The sequence below is a fragment of the Otolemur garnettii genome, unplaced genomic scaffold (genome assembly GCF_000181295.1).
Source record: "Otolemur garnettii isolate 467f Iridium unplaced genomic scaffold, OtoGar3 scaffold00108, whole genome shotgun sequence".
NCBI classification, from domain to species: Eukaryota; Metazoa; Chordata; class Mammalia; order Primates; family Galagidae; genus Otolemur; species Otolemur garnettii.
Window position 1 is genome coordinate 3533576 of NW_003852503.1, and position 10432 is coordinate 3544007.

At 42.4% G+C, this 10432-nt stretch overlaps 1 protein-coding gene and 1 long non-coding RNA gene across 4 annotated transcripts in view; one reads left to right on the forward strand and one right to left on the reverse strand.

The window, feature by feature from the left end:
• The window catches only part of TECTA (tectorin alpha), a 147701-nt gene that overhangs the window by 16617 nt on the left and 120652 nt on the right, over positions 1 to 10432 (reverse strand). For all 3 annotated transcript variants that reach the window (XM_023517294.1, XM_023517296.1, XM_023517297.1), the window contains one exon: positions 4067 to 4188. In XM_023517294.1, the coding sequence (XP_023373062.1) occupies positions 4067 to 4188 (122 nt within the window). The remainder of the gene's footprint in view (positions 1 to 4066; positions 4189 to 10432) is intronic.
• Positions 1747 to 10432, forward strand: part of LOC111727479 — a 24507-nt gene continuing 15821 nt past the window's right edge. The window contains exons 1-2 of the long non-coding RNA XR_002775034.1: positions 1747 to 1860; positions 7835 to 8041. This is a non-coding gene — a long non-coding RNA (uncharacterized LOC111727479). The remainder of the gene's footprint in view (positions 1861 to 7834; positions 8042 to 10432) is intronic.

A 10432-nucleotide genomic window follows, 5' to 3' on the forward strand; every position in this document is an offset into this window, starting at 1 on the left:
GGGTCTTGCAGCCAGCAGTGTCAATATCATCTGGGAATAATTACAAAACGAGGAGGCATAGTCAGCGTAACTCCCCATGCCTGGCAACCAGCTTGAAGGTTTCTCTGGGGTTCCCTTGGCTAAGATGCCAGTCCATGCAGTTGGCTTGGGTGGAGCTTAAAATTTTATTTTGGCTCACACCTGTTAAATTGTATGGGAGGCCTTTGCTTTACTGATCTCCTTTACTAGATTCCAACAGACCAGATCAAACTAAAATGGAGTCTCTCATGCTAAGGGCCACATGATTAAACTAAAACATTAAGGAAATAGACCCCCAAACCAGTGTTTCCTGGAAACAGGAGATTCACAGCAACCAATCCAAAACAGCTCAGTCAATCTGAGTCATCAAAATAAGGAAGTCTCTTCTGCTCTAAACCTTAGAAAAACAAGTAACCTAAATCACTTGATGTCAAGCAATTTGCTTGTTTCTGTTGGTCTGGGGGTTATTTTTGTTCCCACCTTACAAAAACAAAACATTCTATAAAGCCCGGAAGAGCAGGAATTCTGTTTCATAGCATGAAATGCTGCCTGCTTCTAGAATTGCAATTACATCTTTAAACTTGCAATTTCCCCTTAACCTTGACTTAGTTTCACAATAAAATGAAAAAGCAAAAACAAAACATATTCTCTAACTTTCTCGGGAAAGGTTAGGAAATATGACAACACTGAGCCTTGGTTCCTGCAGAAGAGTAAGTGCCTGCTGCCAAGGAACACAAAAAGTGGGTGTGTTCCAGGGAGTAGTGGAAGGTTCAGTGTGCCCATCTAGAAGTTGTTCTTGAACAAAAATTTTTACTTCTTTTAATCTCTCCCCTTTCGATGGCCATTGTTCCATCCGAACTGGAGAGTCAGATTTCCAGGTGAGTTTGAATGGGTGATTCATGTCAGTAGCCATTAGATAAATTTGATTTGGTAGAGATTTTTATTTTCCATTGGGACAAGAGATCCTTGTCCCATAAAGCGTAGGGGATATTCATAATTTAAGGCTTTAAAAATGACTTTTGCCCATCCGGCCCAGCAAAAGGCAGGCGATGTTTACTCATGAGGGAATCTGGATTCTTCCCACACCAGTGACGGTAGTCAAAGAGGCTTCAGTTTCCCAATTAGGAGGTCAATCTCTGGTGGAAATAATAGTGATATCAGCACCTGTATCTATGATTCCGGTGAATTGTTTGTCATTTATAGTAATGAAAAGCAAAGGCTGTTTGGAATTGATTTTGGCAGCCCAAAAAACAGATTCAAAAGGTTGTGAGGAAGAGACTGGCCGGAGGTGCTGGGGGTATGGTAGGGTGGCTGTCTACCACAATGGGGCAGCGGCAAGGGTGGTGCCACCGAAGGCCTGTGTGGGAACTGAGGGATGGACACCAGAACCAGCTCCCCTCCCCCAGTTTCCTGAGGGGAGGGGGAAGATTGACTTTATCATCAAATTTTAGAGTGGCATCGACTGGCCCAAAGAAAGCCTTTGTTACATCTGGGACAGACCTTTTGTGGGGGATTGGATTTTTGTGGCTTATTATCAGTTTGAAGGGGACAGGACCTTTGGAAATGTCCATTTTGGCAACATTTAAAGCATTTTTTGTTAGTATTCAAAGCCATGGCTAGGCCTTGAACTTGGACCTGTGCAGCAGCCTCATGGCTAAAACATTCAGAAGTGACAACTTGGCAAGCTTTGATGAAATCAGCTATTAGAGCTGGAGGCTTGATCGTAAAATTGGGCAAAATTACCTGCTGGCAATCAGGGTTGGCACTGGTATATGCCAACTGGTTTAAAAGGACTTCACCAGCATCTGGGTGATCAATTTGGTGCTCTATAGCCTGCTGAAGGTGAGTGATAAAATCTAAATAGGGCTCTTCAGGCACCTGCATGATGTTACCAGTCGTGCCTGCAGGGGAAGTAGGGCCAGGTGCTTTTTAAACCAGCCTTTTACAACACAGAGGACCAAAGCTGGAAGACCCTATGCTCCGGGTGTACTTACTTGTTCTATCCTAGAAAATTCGCCTCTGCCAGCAAGCCTATCAAACACAGTACCATTATCTCTAGTTCCAGTGGGTTTTTTGGCAATACAGAAACGATTTTCTTCCAATTCACGTAACCAAGTGCTATAACGAGCAGGGGCAAATAGAAAGTCTCCCGGGAGAAAGGGTCACAGTGTTGCAATTAGAGATATCTATGAAGGCCCTGGTGTAGCTATTCTGGATGCCATTCTAGCTAGCGCCCTAAGAGCTTTCATAAGTTTAAATGGGAGGGCAACATGTTTGGGGGCCCTTCTGCATTCAGAAATTTGAACAGGAAAAGCCTACAAAATTTCTTCAGGCTCAGAGTCTTCCTGCAAAGCTTGAGCAAGCATAATGTCAAGAGATAATTCTAGAGGCATGGGTGGGGAGGAAGCTGGGGCACCAGCTGTGAGTTAGGTGACTGTCTTTCCTCTTTTACCTGGGGTGGGGGCTCCTCCTCCTTCTTATCAGGGGGGTTAATGAAACTGTCATTAGAGGAATATTTAGGGGGATTTGAGGAAAGTGCCACTGCTGCTGGCAGGCTGCTGGGTTGAACTGGCCGTAGGCTAGACAGCACAAATTCTAGAATCTAGATGGTCCAAAGCTAGATGCCACCTGGGCCTAAAGATTGGGGTAAACAGGTGACAATTATCTCACTTAATTTCAAACTACCTCTCTCCAGATACCACAGGCATTGGTGGCGAATGACAACAAGAAGGTCCGTAAGGCCCTGGTTAGGACTTTACAGCTGGAGGCACAGAGGAGTTTTGGGAGTTGTAATCTGTGTGCCATTTGTTCTTTAGTAAAAGACTGACATATCACTTAACGCCGTGGCAACTGCAGGTACAAAATAAAAAACAGACAAAAAAAATAGAAGAGCCGCTCTCAGCTAGTGGAAAATCTTGATAAGATAAATGCAGGTCCCGAGTAAAATAGAAGGGGTCTCAAGTGGTATGGAAGGGGGGGTGAGGACACGACTGCTGTTCCCTGGCCCAAACGAAGAGAAAGTACTTAAGTGGGAGGTATAGAACGCAGGGCAGAAAGTAAAGGTGCATCCAGAGTGTGTAAGGAGGATCCGCAGTTCACAATGTGGAGTGGTGAGGGGGAACTCCTCCCTTTACTTAAATGGGACAGCTCCCAAAGCAGGGAAAGGGTGAAAAGAAGCAAAGGGACTGGCTGACACCCTCGGGACGGGCGGTCTGCCTCCCTTCCCCCAAATCCCCTTTTAAGAGAGCTGGAGAGTGGCCCATCCAGACTCTGTCAAATGAGGCCATTTATCCCCAGCAAACAGACTACCAGCAGGAGAAGAGTAAGGTGACCAGACGTCTCGCTTTTGGCGGGACAGTCCTGATTTTTAACAATTTGTCCTTCATCCTGCGGCATTTTAAAAAAGCCCCAATTTTCGGAAAGAATGCATGACAAGCTAGGGAACACAGGAGAACAGGAAGGGAATATATGGTTTTTGGCCGCCATGTGGCTATTTCACCAGGATATGAGTTTTATATTATTTTTGTTAATTTTATAATGTTAAACTTTAATAATAACACATAATTGTTGAGAACTGATTAGCGAGAACTGCTTATCAAAGTTTGCATTGTTGTCAGGCCCCGCCCCCCCCATGGTGTCCCGCTTTACCAATGTTAAAATCTGGTCACCTTAGAGAAGAGAGGAGAGGGAAGTTTTTCCCCAGCCTCTTAGCTACCAGCAGGTTGGCATAAGCCCCCCCACCCCATTAGGTCAGACCTCCAGTTGGAATCACCCCTGCCCAAAAAAAGGGGGAAGCTTGGAGTGGCTGCCTTATGCCATAGGAGGTTCTGGAGGAAACGGAGGAGCGGCACAGTGTGAGAAGCGTGCTTGGTGCAAACTCCAACAACAGATACTTAAAATGAGGCACAAGAAAGGAGAAAGAGGGGGTTCGTTAAACAGAAATAGAGGAAGTGAAAATGAAAGTGTGATGTACAGGCTAAAGAGAGAGAGAGAAAAAATGTAATCCCACCATCAGGCATTTGTACCCGGTGCCTTTGTTCTCTCTTACCAAGAGATGAACGAGGCTGGCCTGTCTGCATGTGATCCTCCTGAGCACCTATGAGATCAATGTTTCCTCTTAGCTCCACCCCTGGGCACCAATTGTCGGAGACATCGCCTGCAGACCCCAACCTGGAATGAGAGTCAACAGGGGAAACAACCCTGCATCAGATATTTGGTTTCTTTCATTCCATAGGTTGTTTTTCTGTTTTCTTGGTTCTTTCCTTTGCTGTGAAGAAGTTTTTAGTTTGATGTAGGCCTGCTCGTTTGTTTCCTTTCATTGGCCTGTGCTTTTTATGCTATAGCCAAAAACTCACTGCCAGGGCCAGAGTCAAGGAGCCTTTCGTCCATGTTTTCTCTAGGAGATGCAGTTTCAGGTCTTACATTTAAGTCTCTAATCCATTTTGAGTTAACTTTTGGGTATGTTATGCAATAAGGGTCCAAGTTCATTCTTTCCCAAGTGGCTTTCCAGTTTTCCCAGCACTATCTATTAATTAAACAGGCTGTCCTTTCCTAATTGTGTTTTCTTAGTAGGCTTGTCAAAGATAAATTTGGTTAATATGTGTCTGTTTATTTCTGGGTGCTGTATTCTGTTCCACTGGTCTCTGTTCTTATGCAAGTACTATGCTGTTTTGACTACTATAGCTTTGTAATCAATGGTGATGAGCCACATAATAACATTTTGGTCAATGATGGACCATCATCATATATGATGGTCCTATAAAATCATAACAAGAGCTGGCTCAGAGTCCTCAGCTCAGTGGTTACAGCACCAGCCACATACACTGAGGCTGGTGGGTTCAAACCCGTCCTGGGCCAGCTAAACAACAATGACAACTGCAACAAAAAATAGCTGGGCATTGTGGCAGATGACTGTAGTCCTAGCTACTTGGGAGGCTGAGACAAGAAAATTGTTTGATCCCAGGAGGTTGCTGTGAGCTGTGACACCACGGCACTGTACTGAGGGTGACAAAGTAAGACTGTCTCAAAAAATATATAATAGAGCTAAAATTCCTATTACCCTAGTGACATCATAGCAATGGTTAAAACAAACAAAAAATAATCCTACATGCTTTGGGTATCTCTATGTGCTTTTCACTTTGGAGCTTGGGATTAGGAGTCTGGGTCAGGAACACTTTCCCAGAAAGCTGGTGATGTGACTCCCTTACCAACAGCAGAGTACAGGACTGTCCACATATACGTACATGACACATCCATAAATCTCTAGAAATATCTAAGGGAAGCTTTGTGTGGGACCGATGGGTAACACAGTAATTAATCTGTGATACTTGGGCTGTTCATGTGGATGGGTTGTTTGTCATTCATAACCATGGGTTGGCAGGGCCTGGGACAGTTTGGGTTAGAAATGCAAAACGTGGTACAACAGGTCAGGGACACAGAAGGGACACCGACCTACTCTCTATCAGGGAGCCAAAGAAATTTCACAGCCCAGGCTAAAACCTGAAGCAGAAAAGGGAATTCAGGGGGTTCGGTGATAAGAATCGGAGGTGGAGGGAATTGCCTTCATAATGGATGACACAAATAAAGAGGAGAGGATGTCTGCGATGTGAGAATAGTCCTCTAAAGCTAAGAGTCACTTTGTAAAAGAGGCACAAGATCTGTACTTTTGGAATTCTTTGAGACTTGGATGAATTTCTCTATGGAGAGATTGAATTTGCTCCAGCTAGCCCTCTGGGGTTACTGCTAATCCCAGATCACTCTAACTGAAATTCTCATTTTGAGGTTTCTAATACCACAGGAGGGCAAGAATTTAGCCTCTCACATCTGTAAGGGCTGGTTTCAGGTTAAATCCTTGTCGGTGATGCCTCCCTTTGCTTAACACCATTTTAAGTTTATTTACTTATTTAGTTTCATCGTCCCCAGAACCAGTGCTGTTCTTTGTGTATTCTGGACATATAATTTATCAATTTTATATATTGCTGATATATATTCTTCCAAACTGTAGTGCAAATTTTCTTTGTCTTGACGGCATTTTTTTTGTTGTTGTTCGTTTTTATTTAATTTTTTTTTTCTTTCAGTTTTTGGCCGGGGCTAGGTTTGAACCCACCACCTCTGGCATATGGGGCTGGTGCCTTACTCCCTTGAGCCACAGGCACCACCCAATGGCATGTTTTAATACGTATCTTTTTTACATTTATTCGTAGTTATTTGTTTTTCATGCTTATTCTAAATAAGATTCTTACTTGTCATGTAGTCAAGTTTGAAATCTCCTCTGTTTGGTTCTCTTTGAATCCTACTTAAGAAATCTTTGCTTACCCTAAAGTCACAAAGGCACTCCGTTCTAAAAATGCTGTCTTATTTTTGCATTTATATCTATAATCCTCCTGGAATGGATTTTTATGTACAGAAGGAGATAAGGATCAAGATTCTTTTCCCCTCTGTGCCTATCCAGTCAACCCAAAAGCATTTACTAGAAACTGTCTGTTATTCATCACTCGCAGTGCCATTATGGTCAAGAACCCAAGTGTCCACATCTGGGAGGTCTGTTTCTGGACTCCATTTCATCGCTTTCACTAGCTAGTCTCACGCCAGTACCACACTGCCTTCATTCCAGGAGCTTTTTAACAAGACTCGACATCCAGTAGAATCAGCCCTTCAACTCTGTTCTTTTTAAAGATCATCGTGGCTCTTCTGGCCCTTTCCATTTCCAGATTTTATAATCAGAGTGTCAATTTCCACATGAAAATCCTGAAGGCATTTTGACCATTGTCTTGAGTTTATAGATTGCTACAGAACGTCTAGAAAGAGCCTAAGGACCTACAGAATAGGACATTTTGATCACCAGCCCTTCATTAAGACGAGTTTTCATTTCCAGCTGCTCAAGCTAAACATCGAAATGGAATCTCTGGTACATTTATCCTTATCAATAAATTCCTAGCTAGCCTAATGCTCTCTTATATCATTGCCACATTCCTTTTCATATAAATTGGCAAAATATTGCAGTCCTTTTAGCAGTTATCTCCCTAGGTTAACTGTATATATCTCCCTAGAGCAGAGGTTAGTAAACTATGGTTTGTGCGCTAACCACCTGTTTTGATGAATAAAAATTTATCAGAATACAAACATGCTTTTGTTTATAGATTGCTTATATCTGCTTTTGTACAACCACATGTTTGAATGGTTACGATGGAGACCATCTGGCTTAGAAGCCTAAAACATTTATGAAATGTCCCTTTAAGAGAAACTTTGCCAACTCTCTAGTTACAGGTCAGGAAGCAATGAGAGATAGTGAGGATGCACTGGACGAGCTCTTCAAGTGAGAACGCTGTAGGGTAGTGATTTTCAACCGGGGTGCTGTGACCCATCTTAGGTGTGCCACCAAAATTTTAAAGATCCTTAATTAGGTTATATTTGAAAGACGTGCAAAGCGCAGTAAGTATATTCTTTTTTTCTTACTTTTTTTTTTTTTATCAACATCACTTAAGTGTGCGGCAGAAATTTAACTATAGGTTCAAGTGTACTGTGAGATAAAAAAGGTTGACAACACTGTGGTAAGGCTTTGGCGTGTAGGAGGCTAACTCAGATGGGAAGGCGTTCTCTCCTCTCTCTGCCAGGAGGAGGAAATTCAGACGTTCAGGTTTCTCAGTGTCATTGAAATTCACACAAATGTCGTCATCTCAGTATTCAAGATCCCACTCTTTTTCTATGAACGCATTAATTTTTGCATAAGAGACTTGACAAGGCTGTGAACGCAGTTTATGTTACGGTTCTGTAACCCTCCGTCGCACACTTTAAATCCCTTCTTTTTTCTTTTCAGATTATGTCAATCCTGGAGACTGGAAGAGATAAGAGATTTTCATCAAGGAACCCCAAAGAATTTCTGGTTCCCTAAAGTTACTTCGAACCAGGATTTTTAAACGTCCTGAGCTTGTCATTTTTCTGCAGTGAGATCTCCAGGACACTCTGAAGCGGATAATTCACCTTACAGTGACTGCAGTCCCCATGTCCACCATGAAGTGCTATTGTGGGTAACAATAATCTTTAAGAGAATATTTTTCATGGATGACTCCAGGGTTCTGTTTTCTAGTAGTGACGAGGTCATCCCTGAGCGCATATGTAAGTAGGCAAGTAGAGATTCCGTCGGGGTCTGTTGCTGGAACCAATACTGAAACTGTATTCTTTATCAGTTAGGGTTCAAATCAGAAACTGCTATCAATGTTTAATGAGAAGAGATTTAGTAGGTTCATTTAGATGCTTTTAAAAATACTAGAAAGAAGGGGCAGTGCCTGTGGCTCAAGGAGTAGGGCGCCGGCCCCATATACCAGAGGTGGCAGGTTCAAACCCAGCTCCAGCCAAAAACTGCAAAAAAAAAAAACTACTGGAAAGAGGCTGAGGCAAGAGAATTGCTTAAGCGCAAGAGTTTGAGGTTGCTGTGAGCTGTGACAGCATAGCACTGTACCCAGGGCGACTGCTTGAGACTCTGTCTAAAAAAAAAAAAAAAAAAAAAAAAAAACTACTGGAAAACTTGGAGAGAGTGAGGGTTGTGGCGAGTTGTTGTGAGCTTCCAGAAATGTAAAGAATTTAGGACTCCCAGTGACCTGCCGTAGATGGCAGCTGCCTACAGTCCAAGAGGCTTGCTGCCTGGAAGCTGCTGTAGATTTTTTATCTGCCTTCTGCCCAAGAGTCCACGTGTCCCAGCTAGTAAATAATGACTTCCACGTTTTTTCTCTTCCTTGAATATCACACAAGTGCCTTTCATCAGCAGATTCTAAACTGCCCCTGCCCCTAACAAGGGCTTCTTGGAAATGTAACGTTTGTGCTTCTAAACTTTGTGCGCCAGTGATCACTCCTCTATAAATAAAGGACACTTAATTGGGACGCGGTTAGGGAATATTAAAGGCAACATCGAATGAAAATATTTCCCAAAATAGTCCGTGGGATACTGGTGCCATGATGTGATTTGTCAATAAAGGATTCCATAGCCAAAGACACTTAAGAAAAGTGAAACACTTGAGCCCCTTCACTGAGAGCTGTAGTGTGTATAGTTATATTAAAGGGTCTGAGACAACCTGTAATAAAGAAACCTCATTTTTTTTCTTAATACAGCATGTCCCCAACATTGATAACTATTCTTGTTCCCCCCAAACCTGCCTACCCCAGGGTCTGAAAACATCCTAAAGAATACACTTAAGGAAATGCCCACAATGAACCATTTCTTCTTGTTCATTTAGTGGGATTTGTGTTAGATGGCAATTGACTAGGAGTGTTAGTAAGAGTTCAATGAGAAATTGCAAAGGCAGCGATCCCAAGCCAACGTATGTATTTAACGTATTTAACGTAGCCTGAAGCCAATTTGAAAGCATCTAGTGCAATTATTTATATTGCAACAAAAGTATGTATATATGAAGTCATATGGAAGCTGAAATGTATCCAGGGCCAGTTATGTAATATGTACCAATGGGCATGCAAGCCTAGGGAGCCCTATTACATCCTCGGAGGTACAAGAAACAGAGTAGCACGTTGCCTCAGCATTCTAAAGACAAGGCACATATTAATAAATTGATGAGATTATTCAAAGTGTTCCTCTTCCTGGAACTCTTTCCAATCATGTACAGTGTGACTCTTCTCCTGATCCAGGGCGAGGTGCTAGTTCAAGCTGTCATTCCTTACTTGCTACTAAAAAGTTTTAATTAATACAAAATTAACGCTTGAAATGGAGTGTGGCAAAGGACTTCAAAATGTAGTACTGACTTTAAGTGAAAAGAGCAACACACAACAAGTCCCATAGTGTGTGACTTCATTTATATTAAGTGTCAAGAGTAGGTAAGCCCATAGAGACGGAAGGCAGATTAGTGATGGCCGGGGGTTGGAGAAGGGGGAAGTGGGGATGACTGCTTAACAAGTGCGCAGTTGCCTTTGGAGTGATAAAAACATTTAGAAACCAGATAGAGGTCATGGTTTCACAACATTGTGAATATACTAAATGTCACTGACCTATATACTTCAAAATGGTTGATTTTATGGTATATAAGTTTTACTTCAATTTCCTTCCTTTCTTTCTTTTTTAGAGACAGGGTCTTGCTCTGATGTCCAGTGGCACAATCATAGCTCACTTTAACCTTGAATTCCTTGAATTCCTGGGCTTAAGTCTCCCTTTTGCCTCAGTCTTCCAAAGTGCCAGAATTACAGGCATGAGCCACTACCTCAATTTTTATTTTTATTTATTTTATTTTTTATTTCAGATTGATATGAGGGTACAAATATTTCGGCTACATTGTTTTCACTTCCAAGGTAAAGTTCAAGTTGTAGTTAAATCCTTCACCCAGGGGTGTGCTATATTCCCCAACATTGTATACCTTTTTTTTTTAGAGACAGAGTCTCACTTTATCACCCTCAATAGAGTGCTGTGGCGTCA